Below are 26,848 nucleotides of genomic sequence, written 5' to 3'. Positions count from 1 at the left end.
TAATAACAAAGTCCTAAGCACTCAATCAGTCGTGAGGGCCTTGGGCACCCAGGTTGATAGCAAACTGACTTTTGACCACCATATTGCCTCAACTGTATGGAAAGCTTTCTACATGCCCCCCCATTAGTAAGGGTATCTCATCCAGGGACAAGGAGGTCATAACATCCCTGTATTCTTCCCTTATAAAACCCATTATTGAGTACAATGCCCCTTTCGGCATGTACCTCACAAAGCACATGCAGCAGCTGGAGAGATCACAGAGGCTCCTCACCAGGAGAAACCAGGGCCTCAAACACCTATCCTACAGAGATAGGCTAAAAGCCCTGTCCCTCTACTCAGTCTCATACAGACTCCTCAGAGGTGATCTCTGTCTAGCATACAAAGCAATCTCAGACGCCGCCTTGATAGGACTGCTGCATATCCGCAAGTCAAGCTCCACTGGAGTAAACCACACCTCATCCTGGTCTGTGACATCAAAAGGACTTGTTGGCAAGACAAATTTGTGTCCCAGAGACTCCCCCTTCTGTGGAATAGACTCCCTCTCCATGTCAAGCATAGTACCTCATTAACCCTTTTTAAGCACAACCTGGACAACTGGATGAGGAACAGAAATACACCTCTGGGATTCCACTTGTGTCCCTGCTGGACAGGGGCATTGGGTGCTGACTTGTCGGAACATGGGCTAAATTCTTGGCTAGGCTTGTAAGGGTCCCAGGGCCAATAGCCTAGTAACTTCCTATGATCCTATGAATTGATTACTTTTCTTCCTTGAGAAGAAACCTGTTTTAAAGACAACCTGTTTCTACCCCGTCCAAGGTATCTAAACATTCTCTGAACAGTAAGCATGACTGTGCAGATACCGTATCTAGGGCCACTGCTACTGTTACAATGTTAAGATAAGCTTGGGTATTTAACCAAAAGTTTGCTGGTGAGGTAAAGTCTGAAATCTTGAATTCTGCTTTAGACAAGGAGGTATTGTCAGCTGGACTGTATGAAAAAGTAGTCAGCAATGGAAAAAAAAACAGCAACTTGCAGATGCATGATGGAATGTTTGTAAATTTCACTCTGAAAGTACGTTTGCATAAAATCTTATGAGAACAGTAGATGAAATTCTCTTTGCAGTTGTAGTATTCATTACCAAAGGGATCTCCTGCCAAGGAAAGACCAAAGTCCGGCCAGTATATCAAAGCCATTACTACTTACGGGCATCATACATACATCACATTTAATCCTCCCCACACATGGCATAGGGCACAAAGGTGACAGACAGATGCATACACTCAGAACTGAAAAATCCCCAGAAGGGAAAGAATGTCCTAAGGGACAAGGAGAACATGTTCATCCAGAAGGAGAAAAAGGAAAAAAATATATAAGCCTCAATCAGAGGAGGTTAGAAAGGATTGGGAAGAGATACTGGATAAGTAATTCACAAAGAAAAATAGAGGGATATACATTTGACTCCCAAATATGCAACAAAGTCTAAAAGATTTAGGATCCTTGATTGGAAGTGTTTACATAGGTATTTTATACCCCAAGTAGACTGCAAAGAATTTTTCTTCGGATAGACAGCAAATGTTGGAGGTGTGATGGGGAAGAGAGAGATAATCGGGAACATATTTTTTGGAGTGTAATGAATTGGCAGACTTTAAACATTCCCTGCAGACTACTCTATCAGAAATACTGGGTGAGCAAGTTGGTATAACTAAGGAAATAATTTTTTGAGCTATGATACAGACTCAGAATTGCCTAGACATAGTAAGGCCTTGCAGAGTATAATTATGGTGTCTGCCAAAAAAACAATTAATAGAAAAAAAACTCAGTCTAAATCAACTGTACTAGACATAGTGAATATAGTAACAGAGATAAAACAACTGAACATGGGATCTTTAGAAAAGGCTATAAGCAAATTATCACAGAAAAAATGGGAATTATGGGAACAATACACAAAGAATAATGTTTTGGAGGAGGAATGTGGTTTAAAAGAAGGCAATATTTGAATGAACTATGTAATGTTTGACTGACAATGACTGGATAGATGTAAGTGATGTATAATGTTTGCAACAAAAAATAAGTTATTATGGTTCATTTTCATTTATATAAATATATGATTATTAAATTATCAGTTATGACATAGGCAAAGATGTTTCTTAAAAAAAAAAAAAAAAGATGAAGGACCATTTGGCCAGGAGGATAACAAACTACCGGGCAAGAGAGTAAACAGAAGGGGTAGGAGGAAGGAAGCAAATTGTAACAATGAAGACGACATATACTGTTATGGACTTTAGACAACTGTACTCTAATATCACCCACCCCATCCAACCACTACCTTTCTTTCCACTCCACTAACTACCTTGATTATAGCAAGCTCAGATGCTCATAAGCCTAGTACTTATTATACAGCAGGAACTTCTTATTGTAACATTTGTTAATGTCTGTTATGTACTTCACAGATATATTCTAGTTGTCTACTGATTTACTATGTTCTTCATCTGTAAATATGTTGTATGTAATTGCTATGTAAATTGTTAATCGTTATGTAATCCAATGTAACTACTATCTGTTTGTTTTAACTGTGGAGCTTTTCTCCTCGGGTATCCGCTGAAAATGGACCTACATTAAGTCGGTCACTCACGGTCAACACATATAAATAAATAAATAAATACTATGTCCTTCCATATCACTGTTGCAGTACATTTTATTTAAGGGAAAATACATAAACTGAAGAGGAAGTTTGGGAGAAGGAAGGCATGGAAGAGTCTTCTACAAACCCATTCAAGGCAGCCATGACAAAGCCTGCCCTGGATACAACATCTAATTTGTAATGCTTAGTGAAAGTATGAAGAAAAAAAAGCAGTCTCAAGGATGGAACTGGTATCCAAACCCTTGAAAAAAGCATCAGAGGAGGCAACTGCCCTAGTAGAATGTGCCTTTACCAATGAGGAAAGACATTTTCCATGAAAATAATAACAAAATGAAATGGCCTTAGAAATCCAGGATATGGTTTGCTTAGAAACAGTTAAACCCAATGTCCTGGGATGAAAGGAAACAAAAAAACTGCTCAGATTTGTGAATGTTAGTTTTAGCCAAATATCATCTGAGTTATCTATGCAAATCCAAGGTGTGAAGAACTTTCTCACTAGCAGACTGTGGAGAGGGAAAAAAGGAAGACGGATACACTGATTAAGGGAAAACTTTTTGACCACCTTAGGCACAAAAGAAGGATTAGTACAAAGAGACATCCTGTCTCTGTGGAAAACTTAGAAAGGAGGAATAGCCACGAGAGCATGAAGTTCAGACACCCTCTGGGAAGAAGTGAGAGCCAAAAGAAGAACAGTCTACCAATTGCAGTGCTGTAAGGAAGCTGAAGAAGCAGGCTCAAAAGAAGCCTGTGAGGTCCCAAGAAGGAGGAATAGACTTTCTGGGAGGCCTTTAGGACACCTTTAAGAAATTGCTTAACTTCAAACCTAGAGGCCAGATGAGGTGTCAAGTACAGACAAGCAAAATTTGCTGACAGGTGAGCTTTTACTGAAGAATTTACTAACTCAGCATGGAGCAGATGACAAAAATAACACACAACAGGGGATCCTGATGGTGAGAAAGGCATCAGAGAGAAAATCTCTTCCAACTGAACATATATGATTTCTTGGTAATGGGTTTCCTAGCCTTCCTGCAGAACCTGAAGCACATCCTCAGAAAAGAGGTACCTAAAAGGGAACAAAACCCTATCACCTCCAGTGTCATTTGAATACTGGATAAGTGAGGATGGATGAGAGATCCTTTGTCTTCTGTGAGAAGATCTACCTGTTGAGATAAAGTGTGATGATTGCCCCTGGCCAAATAAGAAAGAAGGGGGAAGCAATGCTGTCTGGGCATTTTTGGATATTCCTTTCTAATCCTGTGCAGAACTTGTGGTAATGGGGTGGGGGGGTGTACAGAAAAGTACAGTTGTGTACACTTACCATAAATTTAGATGTTCGAGTGTATTCACTGTTGCAGTCATCACACTTGGGTTATCTGCCTGCAGGCAGCCCTCAGTCGGCCCGAAAACCAGAGACCTAGTATTTCTGTGTCGGATGCTGTCACTCCAGGACTGACATCAGGTTGTCAGGGATATAAAAACAGGCAGCCGATGCCATTACATAAGTCTTTCTTGCCTCAAATGTCAGGAGCCCCCCAAATAGGGAGCTAAGTTATGGTGGGGAAAACACCACCAGTAAAAAGTAAATACCAATACCCCAGAAGGGGTGAGGAATAGCCATGGAGAGGAGAGAGAGAGAAAACCGGGGGGCTGGAGGGAGGTAAACCAGGACTGCAACAGTGAATACACTTGAACATCTACATTTATTGTAAGTGTACACAACTGTACTATGTTCTTCGTGTTTCACTGTTGCAGCCATCACACTGGGGTGGATTCCCAAAGCTGAAGAAGGGTGGAGGCAGCCAAGAAGAGTTAGGGCTGGCTAGTATGCCTAGCAGGACTGCTGTAGCAAAACCTGCCCTGGATTTGGAAAAGATAGGGAGGTGGTAATGCTTGGTGAAGGTGTGTACAGAACTCCAGGTAGCAGCTTTTCAGGATGTCCATGGTAGGGACTCCCCTGTGAAATGATGTAGAGGTAGATGTTGCCCTAGTGGAATGTGTTCTGACCCCCTGAGGGGTTGGTTTCCCATGGTGCTTGCAGCAGAAATGGATGCAGTGTGCTATCCATTTGGAAATAGTTTGTTTTGAAATGGCCTTGCCCTCTGCCCCTGCTGCAAAGCTGACTAGTAACTGGTCAGATTTTCTGAAGGGCTTAGTCCTATCAAGGTAGAATCTGAGCTGTCTGTGCATGTCCAAGGAGTGCAGGATCCTTTTCCCCTTTATTTTGAGGATTAGGGAAGAGGGTTGGCAAATGGATGGATTGGTTGGGGCCACACTGGACACCACTTTAGGCATAAAGGAAGGGTTAGTCCTGAGGAAAACCCTGTCAGCATGGAAAATAATGAAGTGTTCCACACCCATCAGTGCTTGTAGCTCAGACACTCTTCTAGCTGAAGTGATGGCTAGAAGCAAGGCTGTTTTCCAAGAGAGGAATTTTAACTTTGCTGATGCAGCAGGTTTAAAGGGGGAATCATGAGCTTTTCCAGTACAAAGTTTAGGTCCCAAGCAGGGGTGGGTGCTCTCCTTGGTGGCCTTAAGTTGTTTGCCCTCCTCAGGAACTGTTTGATAACAGGGTGCGAGAAGAGATGAGGCTCAGTGTAGTAATGAGCAGAAATAGCTAAGGCATGTACCTTAATGGAGGAGAAGGACATGTCTTTGTGGAGTAGATCTGCTAAGTAATCCAGGATTAGAGGCAGGGAGGGCAGAGTTGTGTCCTCCCCTTTAGAATGAATCCATGAGCAGAACCTTTTCCACTTATCAGCATAGGATTTCCTTGTACTGAGTCTTCTGGCTTCAAGAATGACGTCCAGCACCTGCTTGCTTAGGGTTGGTGGGGGAGAAATCAAGGAATAAGCCAGGCTACAAGATTTAAGGTTTGCAGTTGTGGATGGAAAATCTGTCCCTCCTGCTGAGAGAGAGCAGGATTGGGTTCTGGTGTAGGTGCCAGGATGACCAGTATCAGGTTACGCTGGAGTGGGTACCAGTGCTGGCGTGGCCAGTCCAGGGCAATCAGAATTGTCCTTGGTCTGTCTTGTTTTATCTTGAGTAATACGCTTGAGAGACGGGGCAGAGGGGAAAAGGCATAGATGGAGAGATTTACCCACTGAAAAGATAGGGCATCCAATTTCCAGGCCCTGCTGTGAGGGTTCCTGGTACAGAATTTGCTGAGCTGGTGGTTGTAGGGGGAGGCAAAGAGATCCACCTCTGGGGTCCCCCATTTCTGAATCAGAAGGTTGAAGGTGCTGGGGCTCCAATTGCCACTCGTGTGGGTCTAGGAGATTTCTGCTTAGGTCGTCTGCCAGTGACTTTTGTTTGCCTGGCAGGAATTGAGCTTGCAGATGGACTTGAATGTCCTAGGCAGTGTTCCACAGGGCCATGGCTAACCTGCAGAGTGGGTAGGAATGGACTCCCCCCTGCTTGTTGCTGTACTACATAACTGTGGTGTTGTCTGTTTTTATTAGCAGTTGTCCTGGAAAGAGTAGGGATCTGAAAGCTGTCAGGGCATTCTGTATAGCTAGCATCTCTTTTTGGTTGATGTGCAGTTGAATTTGACTTGGGCTCCAGTGGCCCTGAATACATTTGCCATCCATGTGTGGCTCCCAAGCATAGTCTGATGCGTCTGTGGTTAGGGTCTGGGTGGCATGGGGTTGAGTAAATGGCAGTCCCTTGTTGTGGTTGCATGCTTCTGTCCACCAAAGGAACTCTGTCCTTAGACAGGGTATGATAAGAATGATTGTTTCCAGGTCCTGAGAATGTTGGCACCAAAGACATTTTAAGTACCATTGAAGCTTCCTCATATGCAGTCTTGCATATGGAATTAGCAGTATACATGTGGCCATGAACCCTAGGGCTTGCAGTATTTTTCTTGCGGATAGCTGGGTTCTGGTGGTCATTTGTTTGAAGTACTCTGTCAGACAGACTTGTTTTTCTGAAGTGAGGAATGCCATCTGGAAAGCTGTGTCCAAGCTTTCTCCCAAGAATACAATCTTCTGACTGGGTACCAGTTTTGATTTCTTTTCGTTGATGATGTTCTCCAAGGAGGTGAGAAGGTTTTTCACAAATGTCAGGTGCTGCAGCAGCAATTTCTGACTGTTGGCCTGAATCAGGTAGTCGTGCAAGTACAGACAAATTTGGATATTTCTCTGCCTGCAGTACGCAACGGCTGCAGCCAGGCATTTTGTGAATACTCTGGTGCAGTAGATAAGTCAAAGGGAAGTGCTGAGAACTGATAATGCATAGATCCTGCCCTGAAACATAGATACTTCCTGCATGACTCACTCATGCAGATGTGCAGATAGGCTTCTTTTAAGTCTAGGGTGACTAACCAGGCACCCTTGGCTAGCATAGGAAGAAGCTGTTGCAGGGTAAGCATTTTGAATTTTGGTACCACCAGGAAGGTGTTGAGAACTGAAAGATTCAGGATTGGGCGCCAAGAGCCCTCTTTCCTAGGTACCAGGAAGAGTCTGGAGTAGAACCCTTGACCCCTCTGTTCTACTGGAACTGGCTGAATAGCTCTGACATTGAGCAGGGAAAGTACTTGATTTTGAGCCTCTGCCCACTGGTTTGAAGGAAGGTCTGGAAACCCGCTTGGGGGTTGGCAGTGAATGGAAATAAAATTTGTACCCCTGGGATGCAATGTTGAGGACCCACCGGTCCTGAGTGATGGACATCCAGTTTTTTGCATGAAGGGCAAGTTTTCCTCCTAGGCGCACAAGCAATTAGGCACGGCTGGAGAGTGGAGCAAAGAAGTAATTGTGAGCTTTTTCTGTAAGGAGGTGGCTTACCACTCCCTGCTTTAGGGGTGGGGGCACTCCATTTCTTAGATTTCTTCATACCTCGGAGACTGTAGTCTGGGTGGTCTGTTTCCCCTGGGTCTGGTTTGAGAAGGCCTGAAGGGGGCTGGAAAGAACCAGTGTTTGGAAGGGCAATGCCTACTGAATCTAGGGGGTTGCACTTATAAGAATTCTTTAACACTCTGCATAGACTTAGCTTTTTCTTCCATCTTTTTAAGAACCACTTCTGTTCTGGTGTCAAACAAACAGTCCTTATTCAAAGGAGCATCTAGTAACTTTGATTTGACATGGTCTGGCAAGGTCTGCTCCTTCAGCCAAGCATTCTTCTCTGTACAGAGCCAGTGACTGCTGTCCGGCAAGATGCTTCAGGGGCATCAAAGCCACACTGCAAAGTATGCTTGCTGACATGGCTTGCAGAGTGCATAAGCTCCTGCAATTCTTTACTTTCTGCCCAGTCTGAAAAAGTCGCCACTTTTTGTTTAATAAGTTCCATAATATGTCGCTGGTACTTCAGCATGTGAAACTGACAATTCAATGCCCTAACAGCAAGAGTTGCAGAGGTATATACCTTCTTACCCCATCTGTCCAAAGCTCTGGAGTCCCTGTCCGAAGGGGTGGGATTCTTGGCTGTAGTAGCCTTGATACCTTTATGCCCCTGGTTAATGATCTCTGGGTCAGCAGTAGGATTCTTGAAAAGAAATTTGTGAGTGTCAGGTACTCTGTAGTACCTGTCTGGTTTCCTAGGGGCAGGAGGTAAAGTGTCAGGAGTAAGACTGGATTCCATAAAAACATCATCCACAATATTCAGGACAGGGGGTATTGCTAAAGGCCTGTGATTAGGCAACTCTAGAAATTCTTTGAGTCTTTTTTTGGACTGAGGATAGTCTTGGCATTCCCAGTGGAAATGCTCTCTTAAGGTATGTAAGGTTTCACCAAAAGAAAAATCCTCTGGAGGGGAGGCAGATGGAATGGATTCCTCTGCATCTGAGTCCTCATAAGCAGATAAGGGCATGTCTTCATAATCAGAAATCTCAGAGTCATCAGATTCCTGGTCAGTAGAAGCTGAAGGGGACTGGACTCTTTGTCTCTTAGCAGGGGAAGGCTGACTTCCTCTAATCAGCGTAATAAGGTTTTCGGCCATTCTAAGCATTTGTTTCTGTGGCATGGGAGGAGGTGCATGCGCTTTGGTCGTTGGTTTTCTAGGTGTACTGCATACCCTGGGCCAAAGAAACTTGATAGTTTTGGTCACAAAAGAAGTCGTTGGTTTGAGTCGAACATCAGTTGAGCGAAGAACTGCCTCAGAAACCGGTGCCTGCCGGACCCATCCAATGTAGAGACATCTGCAGGTTCCATAGTCGAAGAAGAGTCTCGCGACATACAGGACTCTGAATGGGTCTCGATAGAGGCCTGTGAATCCACTGAAGCGGGCATCAGGGGCTGCAAACGCACCTCAATGAGTACCGGCGGAGTGGCGACTAGCTTAACGGAAGCGTCATCTGCAGTTTTGGACCTATGCGGTCTGTCTCTGTCTTTATCCTTACGTTTTTTCGGAATATCGGTAGTTGGATGGCTTACTGAAGCCATTTCAAAATACAGAGATTGAGAGGGAAAGAATTTAGCGACAAAGAGAACCCGATGACGAATGGTTCAGGAGTTAAACAAGGCACAAAACCGACAGCGAGGGACGTCATGGTCTGGGCCTAAACAAGTGACGCAGTAAGAATGAAAATCTCTGTGAGGTATTTGCTTTCCACAGGCAAGACAATTGTTAACTTTTTCTGACATTGGTTAGAGCAAGAAAAAAGGATCCCCGATGGGGTACTTAGCCTTAGAAGACTTCAGGATTATTCAATTTGTAAATGAAAATTCAGGTAGCGGCCGACCGGCACTTGCGGACTGCTTCTGCTTCAGGCTCCTCGGCAAGAAAGACTGATGTAATGGTGTTGGCTGCCTGTTTTTATACCCTTGACGACCTGACATCAGTCCTGGAGCGACAGCATCTGACGCAGAAATACTAAGTCTCTGGTATTCGGGCCGACTGAGGGTTACCTGCAGGCAGATAACCCAAGTGTGATGACTGCAACAGTGAAAACACGGAGAACATCATCCCCTTCCAAGGAAAACACAGGGCGTCCACTTTCCAAGCCAAAGGACTTGGCACTCTGGAACAGATTAGAGGAAGTTGTGGCAAATAGATCTACATGAAGAACGCCCCACCAATGGACAATGTCCAGGAACATCTCTGTGTAGCATCCATTTGTGAGCATGTATGCTGGACATCCTCAAGAAGTCTGCCACTAGGTTGTGCTCTGAGGGAATATAAACTGACTGAAGAGTCACTTGATACTGAACAGCTAGATCCCAGACTTGAAGAGCTAGTTTGCAAAGAAGATAGGACTTTGTGCCCCCTTTGCTGATATATCACATAACTGTGGTATTGTTTGTGAAAACTGAGGGCTCAAGATGAAAAAGGGAGTGAAAGGCTTGCAGAGGCCTCAAATCCTTTATGATGATGTGGTCTAACCTCTGATGAGGAGGCCAGAGACCCTGAACCTTTAGGAGCCCACAGGAGGCATCCCATTCCCCTGTCTGTGGCATCTGTAAAAAGCTCCTGAGTGGGAACTGCAGCTTGGAAAGAAATCACCAGGTTGAGAGAAAGTTGATGAATTCACCACTGAAGTTCAAGCTTAAGACAAGGAAGAAAAGGTACCAGGAACTCCAGGGGGTGGAAATGTTGAAGCCACACTGATCTGAGGTACCACTGAAGTTTCCTCATATGCAGTCTGCAGAGGGTTAGCATGGGAATGGTGAAAGCCATCAGAGACCCAGCCTTGGGGTAGCAGAGATGCCAGCATAGGAACTATCTGAAGTCTGCAGCCAAGGAAAACATGATCCTGGGAAGGTATCAGAACTGATTTCTGGAAGTTTTTCTTGAACCCCAGACTCTGTAACAGGGAAGTAGTAAACTTGAGATCCTGAAGCAGACAGCTAGGGAAAGGAGCTTGAATAAGCAAATTGTGTAGTTAAGGAAAGATCTGAATATCTGGAACCCTGCAAAAAGCAATGACAGGATCAAGACATTTGGTGAACACCCTTGGGGCAGTAAAGAGGCCAAAGGGCAAAGCACAGAACTGAAAATGCAAGGAACAAACAGAGAAATGTAAATATTTCCTGAAGAGGGAGTGGATGGGAAAGTGAAGGTATGCATCTTTGAGATCCAGAGAAACCAGAAAGGCCTGGGGCTGAAGAACTGGAAATAATGTCTACAGAGATAACATCTGAAAGGAAGGAATCTTAAGGAAGGTGTTCAGCCTGGAAAGATCCAGAACTGGTCTCCATGTGCCATCTTTTCATGGGACCAAGAACATCCTGGAATAAAACCCCTTCACTTTTGGGCAGAAGGCATGGCTTTACTGGTGCCCTGAGCTGAGAGAGAGAACCACCTCTGGGAAATGAGAAAGCTGTTTTCAAGGAGGCTTAGAAATTCCTGAAAAGGGAAGAAGGGCCTTCCAAATCATGAAATATCCGTCACTGATATCGAATAGAACCCAAGTGTCTGATGTGTGTCATAGCCAATCTGGAAGAGACAGGGACATGAGGGACAAAAAGAACCTGGCTGAGGAGCAGAATAAACAAACTGTCACACAGAACTCTGTTTGCCCTGGAAAGCAGGTTTCTGGGTGGCAGGAGACTGACTAAAGTTAGCAGGAGGCATACACCTAGAATGCTTCTTGCCTTTAGGAAGGGGGTGAGACTGCCTACAAACAAATGCAGACTTGGAGGATAATTCCTCTGAAATTTGGGAGAAGGAGAAACAAAAATATGTTTCAGCTCCTGCAAGGCTTTGCCTTTGTCCTGAACAGACTTGAAAAGGTCAGTGGCAGCAGATCCAAAAAGAGCTTTATTATCTAAAGGATTATCTAAAAGTTTGACTTAAAGTCATCAGGCAAAGCCTGAAGATGAAGCCAAGAATAACATCTCATAACAGAACCAAAGGCAGCAGCCCTGGAAGAACCATCAGCTGCATAATAGCTGCATTTGACTGGGTGGTGGGCAACTTGAGAACTACTGCCCAGCAGGATAACCACCAAAACAGGGAGACTCCATATGTAGGAGCTCATAATATCTTTTTTAAATCTCAAAGAATTGACAACAATCCCACTTAAAATAATCCAGCATACAGGCAATGGTATCCCCAAAGGATAGTTCTTCCAAAGGGGAATCTGGACTTATGGCATCCTCCTCCTCTAAAAGTAATTCAAGAGGGAAGGGATTTGAGAAGAATAAGCCAAGGATTCTTCGGCTGTGTCCATATCCTCATCTGAGGATTCCAATTCTCTAGGCCTGTTGAGTGGAGTTGAGTGGAAGACCTGGGAGAAGCAGGAACAGAGACCCCTTGAGGAGGCTGCAAGGCCATCAAAGCATTAAATAAACCCTGAGTGAAATCCTGCCATTCAGATTAGGGATCCTTAGCAACAGGGGAAATATGCTTCACTTTTTGTTTCATTTTCTGCAGGATGTCCACTCGACACACCCTCAGAGGGTCAGAACCATGCCATGATTCTATAATGGTTGTAGAAATCTCCTCCCTTTCTAAGACCCGTGCCATGATTCTATAATGGTTGTAGAAATCTCCTTCCTTACTAAGATCTGAGGAATCCTCTGCGGTCCTTCGGATATAATCAGCCAAGTTTCCCCCTCAAGATCAGGTATGGACATTTGAAAAATCTCCAAGAACATGACAAAAGCTAGATGCATGCTCGTCTCTGATGGGGTTGTGGCAGAGGAATCCAAAGCATCAACTGGACGGTCCTCCAGGCTTTCTCCAGTATTGAGAGAGAGAGAGAGAGAGAGAGAGATATCTGGGAGAGGTTGGACAGCAGCAAGATCAGACCTAACTTTTTTGGCCTTTTTCTTGGCAGATGTCTGGCCCTTGGGATAGCACTCTGAGCCAACAACTTAAGATATTGGTTCTCCAGGTATATGGACAAGGAGGAGAGATGAATATGTAGGGTCACATGCACCTAGCAGATAAGCACTGCATATGATCATGGGAAGCACTCAAACAATAGAGACACTGGTTGTGACAGTCTTCATGAGGATTTTGCCTTCCACACTGACATCTTCCCTTTCTGGATGACATGAGCATAACAACCACAAGAAATAGAAGAAGGGAAAGAAACCCCAACAAGGCACTTATATGAAATGAAAACATGGTTTGGTGACCAACACAGCAGAAGTGGGGTTCAGACAGAAGTTCGACAATGACATTCTGACTGAAGGTAAAGAAGTTATGAGTGTGTGCATCCATATGTCACCTTTATGCCTTACGCCATGGGGGGAGAGCATGAGTGTAACATACAATGCTTATAAGTATTAAAGGCTTTCGTATACTGGTCAGACATTGGGCTAGCCTTGGCAGGGGTTTTTTTTTGTCAAGAATATATATGGAAGGATATCAGAATGTACAACATCCCCATGGCTACCTGCCTTCAGCTGTAGACTTCTTGACTTACTGACAGCATTAGTAATGGAAAAAAAAAAAAGCTGGTATCCTTGCAGATGCAAAAAGCTTAGCATTTTTCATGGTTTTCATCATTTTGTCTTATTTTTCAAGCCTGTTTGATTAAAAAAATGTTTATAGCTTAAGCCATAAAACATTAATCTACATATCCACCCTTGTAAAAACAAGGGAAATTAAGGGTAATTATCATCTTGCTTCTACATATAATAGAATCAATACACATTTACACCCCTCCCCTACCTTAGCAATCCAAGATCACAGCATTATATTAACTTAAAACCTGCTTCTCTCTCTCTCTCTCTCTCTACAACTGTTATACACCTATATTGTAGGTTTTACAGTATAACAAAACCTGTATTTCTTACAACTGAAAAAGATACTTATTTACTTTAGTACTTTTAACGCAGTCACTGAAAAAACTCCCCCCATTCAAAATACCACTGACTGCATACTATACAAAGCTGCATTACAATATAACATGCAGTTTATATCATGTAATATTTTATACAGATACTAATAAGAATGATTATTTTACCTGAAGTTACTTCTTCCTTCCTTTCAGTGTCCATATAAACATTAAAGACATAATGTGGTGCATATGGTTCACAGTCTACCTGCAGGTTTAACAAAGTAAACAAAAGTCCAGTCTTTTCTCAGCCACTTCTATTTAGAAAGCCATATTTCATAAATATGACATATACTTTACAAACTCACATCTATTCTGCAATTTCAATGTTGCTGGTCCCCTTCCCGAGCATCTCCTTCTCCCAATACCAGGTTCAAGTCCAAGTTACTCCTACTACTTCTAGTCAGTTCCTGATTTTTTTTCCCTGTCTCTCAAGCACTTTCATTCTGAACGCTAAGTATCTCAATGAGGTTTATTGTCAGAAAATTGAGAAGCAAAGTCCCCTTGTGCTTGCTGGCTCATCCTCTGTTGGATAAACCTCTATTTCTTATTTAGCCTGCCCTGCATCACAAAATGTCTTTGATCATCCAGGAAACAAACTCTGAAGACAGCTGGACCTTGCAGCTTGAATCTCACACTGTCTCTCAACACACAATGACTGATGGGACAAACTTGCTTTTCTTTTGCTCACTGCACAATGAACAATCATCTTCCACAAACACTCTGCTGTCTTCAATTTTTAATACTTTCCCTCCTTGCCAAGCTTTGTCAGGATCAACTATCTCTGTTGCTATGACTGCACCCCCACTAATACAGTCTTGGTCACTTGGCCAGGCACATGTGCCCCTTCAATTAACAAATCCTGCAGTGGAACACCAGTCTGCTTGCTTATCTATGCCTTCATAAAATGAATACAGTCTGTTCCTTCCAGTTTCTCTGGTGCAGCAGAAAATCCCAAATCTTCCCTGCACGCTCTGTTCTCCAACTCTACCATTTTTTGAAACAGCTCTTCTTGAGAAGCCTCATACTCAGCCAGCCTTTTCTTCACTTCAACTTCTGATTCTTGTAGTTTTATTAGTTCGTCTGAATTGCTAGTTAAAGCATTTTCTTTTTTTTTTCAGCCATCTGTTACTTGAACTATTGTATTTCTTCAGCGTTACAGTTTTTAATCACTATGAGTACTTTTGATTTATTTGTTCCTCTAAGTACTGGAAGACATCTCTCCAACCAAAGCTGAAGCTTGACTTGCTTTTTGCTGAACAATTGCAGAATCCTTCTCAGACAGTGTTTTTTCTTCACCTTTTCTGGTTGATTTTCTTTCAAGTTCTCCAAATTTCTTCTTTGCTGGCATACAGACAGTGAATTTTCTCAAACAGTTTCAGTGGCACTCCTTTTTCTCAGTTTTTGCTTTCACATTAGGAGAACTGAAATTAAGCTGTTGATCACTGTGCAGCCATCTTAGATGTCCTCCAATATCCATATTGTTAACTGAAGACTTACTTATTGTAAAGCATGAACAAAGACAAATGTTAATACTAGAACAACTGTCAGCTCAAAATCTTTTGTATAGCACTTGCGATGAAACTGCCATATACATATTCTGTGAGAACACGTAGGGGTGGATAAAACCAAAGCTACAATTTTAATTAGACTTTATTAGTCTGGTGTAATGAAAGACATTCAGAACATCTGTACAGTTTGACCAGGATATCAAAATATGGGTTTAGATGTCCTCTGATACCTATGCCCACTACTGAAGTTTCATTCAAGTGAATATCTGTGGTTCATGCAAGTCCATTAGTAAAGTCTAGTAATGGCCATTGGATACATTCAGGTGATTACTGACATCACTAAATTTCTTAAAGCAGTACTCTGAAAAAAGCCAATACCAAGTCAATAGCCAAATCACCAGTGTTACTTTTTGCAAAGGTATGGATTTCCAAAGAAATACTTATGGACAAGAGAACCAGATTTATAAGCGTCAGATGAGTCATCTCAAAGACATCCCTAGGACTTGCTGCACATAGCAAAGGAGATTTGGGAGGAGGAGGAAAACAAAAACAAAGGGTGTAAAATATGAATTCCAAATTAGGGGAGGTTAAAACATGGTACCAAGTGTTAGCATTAGTACCCTCTGCTGAAAATAAATTCCTAGGTTGCCAATTAAATTGCCGTAGGTTTAAAGTACGTGTTTTTTTCTATTTTATTTTGTATGTTATTTTTCTTTATATTTTTTGGTACATTTTTGTTTATTTTTACTTAAGTAGTATTGTAGCGGAGCTTTTCTCCCCGGGCCTCCAATGAAAATGGACATGTATCCAGTTGGACTAGCCCGATAAACAAATGTAAAATAAAATAAAATAAAAAATAAATAAACCTAAATCCATACAGGATATCAGAGTTCCAAAGAAAGGCAGTAAGTGAATTAGTGAGAAAATGCTTCAAATTAGAAGCAACTGAGGAATCCCAAAATAAATGGGACAGTCCAACTGCATTAGTCCCCAAGCCACACATATCTATAAGATTCTGTAATGATTTCCGAAAAGTGAACAACATATCCAGATATGAGACATATGAGTTCAAAGACAGCCTAGGAATCACTATTGTTTTGACCATCTTAGACTTAACTAAAGGACACTGTCAGATTCCCTCCACTTCTGATGCCAAAGAGAAGATAGCTTTCTCCACCCCTGAAAGTATTTTCCTTATACTGCTCCTGCCGTTTGTCACAATCCCATGGATACATTTCTGAAATCACACACTATGTACTCAAGCAGCATACCTTAATGACACAGTAAGACTGGGAGTCACATTTATCCAAAGTACAAGCTCTGTTGGACTCCTTAAGACAGGACTCACAGCTAATGCTGCTGAAAGAAAGCTAGTTATGACACCCATACAACTAACTAAGAAGTTAAGTAATGCCAGACAAGGTTGCTGCTCTTATGTTTTAACATTCTTATCTATGATGTTTAAATCTCACTGGCTTGCTACAGTATTACAATCCATCATGAATGCATACTTTGCTGCCTATGAATTACCTTAAATTACTATTAATATGTTCATTCTGGACTACAAATGTCTCACTCGGGGGGGCTAATTTATATTTCAGAGTTACATTTTTTACTACATATAGATAATTTATTTTATTTACTAAACAGCTAACAAGTTCAGTAGTAGAGTACTCTTCAGTGTTCTGAATGTTTTTTGAGCTAGGTTTCACTGTTCACAGGTACAAGCAAGCAGAATCTGAGGGTATTGCTACTCAATGCTAGAAGTCTAAACCTCAAAATGCACTCACTTGAGGCACTCCTTAAAATGGAGAACATCGACATCTGTGCAGTGACAGAGACCTGGTTCAAGGTTTCAGAGAGTATCCCTGCATTACCAGGCTATAATTCATACCACACCTTTCGGCCACTAAACCTGGACCAAAACACTAAAGGCGGAGGCGTGTCCATATTCATTAAGGATAGCCACACTTCCAGGCTAGTTGCTCAGAATAATGCATCTGAGATTATCCAAGTGCAACTAACTCTGGGCAAGACCGCAATCCAAATTGTAGCTTGCTACAGATCCCCACCATGCCCCAGGATTCCCACTCATCATTTCTTGATACAGTGAAAAATATTAGGGCACAACCTAACATCCTAATAATCGGCGAGTTCAACTACACCACCATTAACTGGGAAAACTACTCATGTACCAACTCTTGTGATCAACGTTTTCTGGAATTCATAAATTCCAATGCCTTGGATCAACTTATCCACACTCCCACCAGGGGCAGCAATATCCTAGACCTGGTTATTACCAACATAGGCAACCGGTGCTCCACACCAGAGGTCAATTCCTTGTTGGTCAGATCCGACCACAAGCTAATCACCCTAGACATCCACATTCCTCCCCCACCCCCCATTAGGGAAACCACCATAAAATATTTCTCCAAAGCCAACTTCACGCTTCTAAAGACAGAAGTGGCAAACTTCATGACACCCATGCTGATGGACAATGGAGGTATGACTGCTGAATCCTACACAAATGCACTTTATAAGCACTTACACGAGTGCACGGATCGTGCAAATCCCTAACTGAACCAAGATGCTATCCTCCAAAAAACGGAAGCCAGTCTGGTGGTCCCCTGCCATAAACAAACTCTACAACAGAAGAAAGAAACTGTTGCAAAAAAGAGTAAAATCCCATGATTGGAGGAACTCTCTGGTCAGCCTCAGTAAGAAGCTGAGATCCCTCATAAAATCCTCCAAAGCTAGTTACGAAAAAAAAATAGCCACTGACTCTAAAGACAACCACAAAGCATTCTATACCTATGTCATGAATCTCAATGGCAACACTCAGATCTACTCTGAGTTACAGCATGGCACTAAATATACAGAACCAACTGATAGTGCCAACATCCTGGCAGATAGGTTCAGTGCTAACTTTAACCCCCTCTCATCCCTTAAAGGGCCCATCTCTATACCGGAAGAATGCAAAGTTCCTGTAATCATGGCTGCTCAGGTAAAAACCTCACTCTCCAAAGCCAAGAAGACAGCATCCATGGGACCTGACAACATCCCAGGCTGCGTTCTACATGAACTACAGAACGAACTGGCACACCACCTAAGTACCATGTTCAATTATAGCCTCACCTCAGGCTATGTGCCCACTGAATGGTGCACAGCGATGGTTATCCCACTCAACAAAGGGGGAGCCACCACGAACCCTGGAAACTACCGCCCCATTAGCCTGACAAGCCTGGTCTGCAAGGCTATGGAACGTATCATCATGGAACTTATAAACAATGACATTGGTAATCTCCAAACTCAGGACCCCACCGAGTTCGGGTTTGTAAAAGGCAGATCATGTCTCCTAAACCAGATAGACTTCTTTGAAACGATCTCCCAAGCCATAGATGAGGGTAAGGTAGTTCACACAGCCTATCTAGATCTCACCAAGGCTTTTGACACCATCCCCCACTCTGGAATTATAGATAAACTCACTAAACTAGGTATAAATCCCTATGTCACAAGATGGGTTGCCAACTGGCTCACTGACAGAACCCACACTGTGAAAGTAGCAGACTCCAAATCCAACTTCAGACCAGTGACAAGTGGAGTACCACAGGGTTCAGTCCTGGGTCCTCTCCTGTTTGGCATCTACTTCTCTGAAGTACAGGCTAACACAGAAGGTCTTTATTAACGAAGTTCGCAGATGACTGCAAACTAGGAGCCATAATCAAAACTCCAAAAGATGTGGGCATCCTACAAAAGGGCCTCACTGAGACAGATGCCTGATGTCAAAGCTATGGCCTCAAGCTCAGTGCCAAAAAGTGTACTGTCATCCATTTTGGTAAAAACTCTGTACCCATGAACTACCACATAGGCGGTAGTCTACTTAACACCAAAAGTGTGATAACAGACTTTGGGACACAGGTGGACAGTAGTCTCTCCTTTGATAATCACATCGCCACAGTAGACAGGAAATCCTTCTACATGGTACACCTCATCACAAAAGGTTTCTCATCCAGGAAAAAAGAGGTCATTGTTCCCCTCTACTCGTCACTCATTAGACCGATTATAGAGTACAACGCCCCTTTTGGTATGTACCTCACAAGACATCTATTAGAACTGGAAAGGCTGCAAAAATACCTCACAAAGAGGATTACCAGCCTCAAACCGATGCCCTATGCAGACCATCTAAAAAAACTGCAGCTTTACTCCATCGCATAGCGCCTACTCAGAGGCGATCTCTGCCTAACACACAAAGCTATGTCAAACTCAGAGCTTTTGGACATGCTCCACTTAAAGAAATCCCAATCCCTCCGAGCTACACGCTCTAGGGACCTAAACCTTGTCATCACAATAAAAAGAACATGCTGGAGGGATAGATTCCAGTCCCAGAGACTTCCCATACTCGGTAACAAACTACCTATCTATATCAAACAAAGCTCCTCATTAGCACTCTTCAAAAAAAATCTTGATGATTGGATGGGAGATAGGAAATTCACCCCGGGGATCACTGCTGTAGCTCTGCTCGACAGTGGCACAGGAAAATAATTTTCTTGGGTGGCGAAAGCCAGGGTACCTTTTGGCTAGGCTTATATAGGCCCTAGGGCCAATAGCCTAGTACCTATCTATGAACCTATGTTGATGATCTGCTGTCCATCACTACCTTGTGTCTTGGATCATGGCTAGAATGGCCCTTTGGATCAGTTCACCTATGCTGTAAATGCACAAGTAAACAAATGCATATGGTCTAGGAACACAGTCTGAAACTAAGTATGGGGCAGATGGGTTACGTCATCAAATGACCCTTGCCTTTGGGGGGTTACATGAAAAAGAAAAAGGGCTATGTCCACAAAACAGGGAATACCATGGACACAGTCACCACAGAAAATGCTGAATGCAATTCAAAAAGTAGACACTAAGGCTCAATGTGGTCCTTGTATCTGCATTTTTGCTGTCATAGAGATTAGTGAATGTGAACACAAGGCCAATCACCAGCATGGAGGACTTCATTTGCAGTTCCTCCATGTTCATGACATTCCACTACAGCAGGGAAGAGCTCAGTGGCTTTCACTGTACTGCCTGGTACTCCTGCTAAAGAAGCAACACTAGCCAACAGACATGAAATTAACAGCAAGCAGATGAATTACAGTGTTCTCGGGGAAAAAGCTCACTACAGGTGCACTTCTATAACAACAAAATTCTCCATGCATGAATTAAAATTTTTTTTGTGACATTGCTTTAAAAAGTGAAACATAGGTCAAATAAATTGCAAACAAATGAAATTAATGCAGTCTGATGGCCAATTGTGGGAAGCCAACATGCAGCTGCTTATTGACAAAAATGTACATTAATAAAATGTGTAACATGCAGACCATGGCTGTACTTCATCAAGAAAGGTTAGTGTGAAAGCTTAATGCACAAAGTTTATAACTCTACAGAGATGACCTACTGAAAAAAAAAAATCAGAAACTGGATAAAACATAAAAATGAACATTTTCTAAGTTTCACAGCTGTTCTGAATACAGATAAGTATTAAATGAAGGTTTACCTTTAGCATGAAAAGTCCAGTCCTTTCTGAAGTACTCATGCAGATGAATTCTGCCATGCATCCCAAGCTGGCAAACTCTGTCATAAAACTGACAAGCTATATAAACATATGCAGCAGGTATCGCACCTGCCACACCTTTGGCCCCAAAGAAACCATTGACTTCTGGTGATGCTAGCAAAATCTGGTAGTCTGCTCTGGTATGCAGAACTAAATCCATGTACGTCCTTGTTAAGTTAAAATATCCAGATGTAAGAAATATTCTGCTCTCTTCTTCTGCCTCTGTGAGCAAAGCCTTTGTGATCATTTCATCTAGTCGGATTCCAAAAGGTTTCATCTGTATTAAAGGATAAACCCATGTGTCTCTTATAGTCTCATCATTACTGCTTTGAGTATCAGACAGCATTGTCTGCTCTCTGTCAGTAAGTCGTTCTCTAGTAGTATTATGATGCTGTTGCTTCTCTTTTGTAGAATTCACCACCTCCATAATCCTCTGGTTAGCTGCCTTGCAGAACTTAGATCTACAGCCTAAAACGGGACAAAAAAAATTTTAAACTGAGTATGTTAACATTATTCCACATACAACAAATGTGAAAACAAAAGGCTAACAGATGCTTTTCTTATGACAAACTTTATTTTGTAGTACTTTTAGCTAATAATTGATTTAACAAAGTTACAGTTGGCTCATCTACAGTCTGGTGCCATTCCCGATTTAGCATACTCTCCCCACCAAAAAAGGTCCAGGTTAGAACTGCACTCCTCAACTCTAATTTGAAAATCAAAATCATTCTACTTTCAAAACTGTAGCAACCCACTAGCGACATTTGTAGCAAGCAGGTTGCACAACCTGTACCACAACCTAAATGAAGCACTCAAGCCAACTGTTTCACTGGGGACGACTTTACTTTTCTGTTGTTTAACGTCACAATTTAATGATGTCCTTTTTAATTATTTAATCAACTGCCATTGACTGTTCCTCAATAACCTAAGCCCTCAAAACCTTCCAATGAGCCTTGTTTCCTGCAGTCAAGAAACAAGTGTCAGGACACTTCATCCAGTTATATGTAGTTATCAGGTTATCTATTTCAATCATATAGGAAATAAGAAGTTACAGCAATGTATACTGCTGGCTTACAGTTGTAATCCTCTTTCAAAATATGTGAGTTGGTACAGACATACAATGGATGGACAGAAAACACCATTGTCAGTAGCTTGCAAAAAAAATCCATCAAACACAAAAGCCACATGTATGACATCATCCATAAAAAGACTCAAATATGGATAGCTGCTGATACCATGGCCTCCAAAGGCTGACCAGATGTCAGCCTCCGCTATGGTATGTAAACAAGAAAGGAGACCAGTTCCAAAGGCTGTTAAAATCAAGTTCTCAACTGTCTAACCTGGATATGGATCTAAACACAGTGTATTACATCAGTACGTAAATGCCTTATCTCAAAATATAAAAAAAAGTTTTTAGTCTTTTGTTCTCATGTAAAGAAAAAATATTCTAAGAGAAAGTAAGACATAAGTCCAATGTGTCTTTCTAAAGAGCAGACCTAGACTTAACTATATTTCTTTAACCCACCATCTATCACACCCTCTCTTAAAAGTCTCAAACATCATCTCTACCAACCTGTGGAAAAACATTTCATGCAGTTAATAATTTCACTGTAATTTGTCCTCCTCTCACTTGTCTGTCTTCTCTCCACAATGTAGAGGTTGTGTACTTAACCTTAATGCTGGAGCTTCATTATCTAGTCCATCCACTCTGACTCATAGGAAATACCACCATTAGGCAGATCCAACCTGGCAATCAGACTCCACTCTAAACACTCAGTCTCCTACCTTCCTTACTCCCATAATGCACCTGACCCCTCTGATTACTCAGATCAAGTCCTATTGTCTATAACCTAAGAAATGGACTTCTAGACATGGGGAATGCAGTGATAAAAGGGGAACATGCTTTAGGTTAGGTCTACTAGGGTCTATGTGATATTCGAAGAGGTATGAAAATTTGGAGGGGGTGGATGGTGGGCTGTTGAAGTAGACAGACTAGGGATAATGAAAACCCAGTATTATTACAAGAACGTAACTTCTGTATCTTATATTATCTCTTCCTTCCACTTTAACCAATGGTACAGAATGCCCAGCTACCAAGACTCCTGGGTGGAATCATGACAGAATGTCCTTGAGAATAGCATCCCCAAAGGAAGGACTTTGCTTAGAGATCATATCCAGTTTACAATTCTTGCCAAAAATGTGTAATGTAGACCGTGTTGCTGCTGCACAGATATTGTATATTGGGGAATTCTTAAAGAAAGTTATATAAACTGCAATAGATCTTGTGAAATGAGCTTTAGGTTTTGCCAACATGGTTCTGTTATCAGACCGGTATAGAAAGGTTATGTAATTGGACAGCGATCTGAACAATGTGAGTTTGTAAGCTTTCTGCCCTAGCTATGAAGGTGGATAAAAAAATGAATAGCTGGTTGTCTTTTCTGTCTTAATGCTATGCCAGTAAGTACCTAGTTGTCTGTGAACCTCTAGGGAATGTACAAAATACTCCACTCTTTTGGAAGACTGCGAAAACAAGACAGGAAGATGAACGGGTTGACTGAGAGATAATTCTGAGGCAACATGGATATGAAGGAAAGATTAATCTTCAGGGAAATCTTACCGTTGTGGAAGACTGGGTAAGGAGGTTTGAGGGAGAGAGCAAGTGGCTCTGACACTCGTGTAGCCAGGGTCATGGTTACCAGAAGCAGGAGCTTCCAGGACAGGTATTTCAAGTTACACAAGGAGACTAATTTGAAAGGGGAACAAGCCAGTGCCTTTCATGGTCCCATAAAGGAGCAAGGTTCTTAATGGGAGGTCTTAAGAGAAAGGCTCTTTTCAGAAATGCTTTGTAACCTTATTGTGCCACTAAAGATAAGGAATGGAAACACTGATGGAAATTGGAGATGGCAGCTAAGTGGATTTTGTTTACTCTGTAACTGAAACCACAGTTGAAAACTGAAGACAGAAAATGTAACACAGAGAACAGGAGAAATAAGGGATTCCAATCCCTGTTGGCATGCCCAAAATTAGATTTTTTTTTCATTTGCTCTTGTAGGGTTTGTGAGTACAACCTCTCTGCAAAAAAGAAAAAAACTGGATTACTCTGGAAGTGTAAGCCAGATCCCTGGCCATCAGTGGAACTGGAGAAAACATGTGGTCAACTTGAGAAAGGGAATATATTTTTATTTGCTTGTTTTTGTTTACTGGGAAAGTCTGACTGGGAAGAAAGCCTCTTTTCAACAGAGGTCCAGAGAGAAAAGCTCCACAAATGTTCCAATTTTTGAAAAAAGATCAAAGACAAAAAATTACAACAGCTACAATGATAAAGCGTACATTAAGTCCATATACTAGTGTTCAAGTGTGGAAAAAACATAACACTAAGACAGAAAAAAACATGCACTGGAAGTATAACAGACAAAAACAATAAATTAAAAATGAAAAAGTAAATGATAATAAGTAGAACAAATAGTGTGGAAAAAGGCATATTGAAGATGTAAAAATATGTAAATGATACAAAGGATACAAAAATGGTAAATAGTGTGAAATGATAAAATACTACAGAGGAATGAATAGTTGTAAAGAACTTATCAGAAAGACAAGTAAGGAATAAATGGAGTTGTATGTGTAGTTAAGGGAGTAAAAGGAAGAGCAATCTGGAAGGAAAAGATTAGTAGGTTTAGAAAAGCGGGATGGAAGGAAGGAAAAGGTAATAAGGTAAGGACAGATGGAGAAAACGGGGAGAGAGAATGTAAGGAGAAATAATGGCTGGGGATGGAAGGGAGGGAAAAAAGAAAACTACATAGAGGTAGTTGTCTACGGGAAATGTAACTGACAGAAAATAACAACTATATTAAAGTGTCATTGGACTACCCTGGTGTGGAGCAAGTGCAGAGACATATATTGTTTATATGTTCTTTCAGATGGGTTTTGAAACTTTTTATTTTGTCTGTAAGTTCAAGTGGAATAGTGAACCACAGTTTAGTGGCACAGTTGGAATACAATGAGTTACCAGCAGTATTGTTTGATTTTGTAGTAGCTAAGAGTGATTTGTTATTTAAACACAGATATCTGGCTTTTGAGTAGGACTGTAGTGTATTTTGCAGTACAGGGCACTTCTCAGGGCTGTATATAAATGGTGGGCCATGACTAGTTATGTGTAGTAGTTAGGCAGTTCAGGCCAGTTTAGTTCTTTTAGGACCACAAAGTGATGGGTTTTAAAGGAGATTGTAAGGACCCCACTTAACACAGAGCAGTAACGAAGGAGCCTCAATCCTCACTACTGTATCTGTTAAGGGAATGTCACTGAAAGCAGCGACAGAAATACACAATTTCCCCTAAGAGGACACCGGGAACAGGCTCCAAACCTGGGACTGAACTATATGCTTCACTCCACGTCTCCAAATGAGTCTTCACACTAACCACTGCAGAACACAGTGTTCCAGTTCTAAGTACTTGACACACACACACTCTTAAATATTTGATATTCACGCATGCAAACATTCTTGGGAAAGACTGGCAGAGATTTACCTGCTATGTCCTCTTTCCCAAATTACAAGGTAACAGCTGCCACCAGTCAAATACCACAGTATCACTCAAAATTAGTGTTCAATTATATTGGTTAAAATAAATATTGATATAAAGGGTAGTATGTAATCCAAGCAGTAAGGCTTTTTGGAGCGACCCTGGTGTTATCATAATAAGCATAGACACTCTCAGGTTACTAAAAGTATTTTCTAAATAACCAGCCACAATAAAAGGTAGTGAAATATTTAATAATAAATAAAATTATTTAAAGCATGTATACCCTGAACAACTGATTCCAATAAACCACAGAGTTTCGCAGACAGGAATTAAAAAATAACACTGTAGGATAGGTTTCACACTGACTGCAGAAAATCTCTCTCTTAGTTTTGCAAGGCAAAATAAGAATATATGCCTACTCTTCAGGTTGTTGTCTGGTCCTCAGCAACTGGAATAGCAACTCCTACTATTTCTTCTAAACAGCTCTGCAAAATTCTGAGTGATAACTACTGATCTGGAAAACAACAACAAATGAACAACTACTACAACTACTGAACTACTACTTTAATTGACCCAGAACCTGCTTTTATAGCAGAATTTTTTAAAAAGTCACATAAAGCTGTTATGAGAATTCTACTTTCTCACATCAAACTTTAAAAAGTAAACAAAACAGCTGCTGTGTGTGGAGATTTTATTCCTTTCATCTCTAGGACATGATAACATCACATCAAGGTCAGCTGACTGGCATAACTTACATTCTGAATTCGATTCAAAAAACGTGTGCATTTGATCAGCCAGAAGAACACTGTTAGATTCAAACATCTTACATAAATCAAAGTAATAATCAAAAAACATGAACTTATTTACAAAATCATAGCTAGTCATGCTGGCATATATAACACAACACAATTTACAATTATTTACAAGTATTTACAAAACTTCAGCCAGTCATGCTAGCACAGATAATATCTGATATTCTCAAATCTCTCCCCCCTTTGAAGACTCAAGTTAAATTTTCAAGTGACCGTGAAAAATCATCACTTGAGAAAAAATACGGCTGACTGAAAATGTATCAACCAATACTCTGTCTTGAGAATCCCTCTGCATTGGCATTGCTGTAATCTGGACTGGCTAACGCAGGGTGCCCTCCCAAAGCTTCTTTAAGTTTTTGGAATGCCTGCTCACAATCTGTGGTCCACACTACTTTATCTGTCTTGATTTTCCTTGTTAGGTCAGTAAGGAGTGCAGCTACTGCACTACAGTTGGGCACAAATTTACCATAGTAGCCTGCTGTCCCTATGAAAGCTTTCACCTGCTTTTTGGTAACAGAGATAGGCCATGCCTGAAAAGCTTCCATTTTGGCAGGTTCTGGCATAATCTTACTACTCCCTACTCTATGTCCAAGTTAGACCATACCCACCTGACACTTACTAGTCTTAATGGTCAACCCTGTTCTTCCTAATCCACCCAAGACCTCCCTGAAATGTTGGAAGGTGCTCGTGCCAGGAACAACTGCAAATGGCAACATCATCCAAATAAGCAAGAGCATAATCTCCTGCTCCTATCACGATATGATCTACCAACCTCTGGAAGTTTGCTGAGGCATTTGTCATCCCAAAGGGCATCCTTGTAAACTCATATAATCCAAAAGGTGTTACAATAGCTGACTTCTCTCTAGCAATGGGGTCAAGGGCACCTGCCAGTATCCCTTGCTCAGATCAATAGTGGTCAGATACGTAGCCCTAGTTAGCTGTTCTAATGCTTCATCTGTTCTAGGCATGGGATACACATCTGACTCTGTATAACTGTTTAACTTTCTGTAGTCTATGCAGATTCTTACACTACCATCTTTCTTTGGT

At 41.7% G+C, this 26,848-nt stretch overlaps 1 protein-coding gene across 2 annotated transcripts in view; it reads right to left on the bottom strand.

Annotated features, from left to right (window-relative positions):
* Positions 1–26,848, bottom strand: part of PGS1 (phosphatidylglycerophosphate synthase 1) — a 2,908,952-nt gene that overhangs the window by 699,924 nt on the left and 2,182,180 nt on the right. For both annotated transcript variants that reach the window (XM_044068164.1, XM_044068163.1), the window contains exon 7: positions 20,415–20,939. In XM_044068164.1, the coding sequence (XP_043924099.1) occupies positions 20,415–20,939 (525 nt within the window). The remainder of the gene's footprint in view (positions 1–20,414; positions 20,940–26,848) is intronic.

The sequence above is a fragment of the Protopterus annectens genome, chromosome 4.part0, assembly GCF_019279795.1.
Source record: "Protopterus annectens isolate FY-2018-M chromosome 4.part0, PAN1.0, whole genome shotgun sequence".
NCBI lineage: Eukaryota > Metazoa > Chordata > Ceratodontiformes > Protopteridae > Protopterus > Protopterus annectens.
Note: the sequence above shows the minus strand (reverse complement) of the source record. Positions and strands in the feature narration are given on the sequence as shown.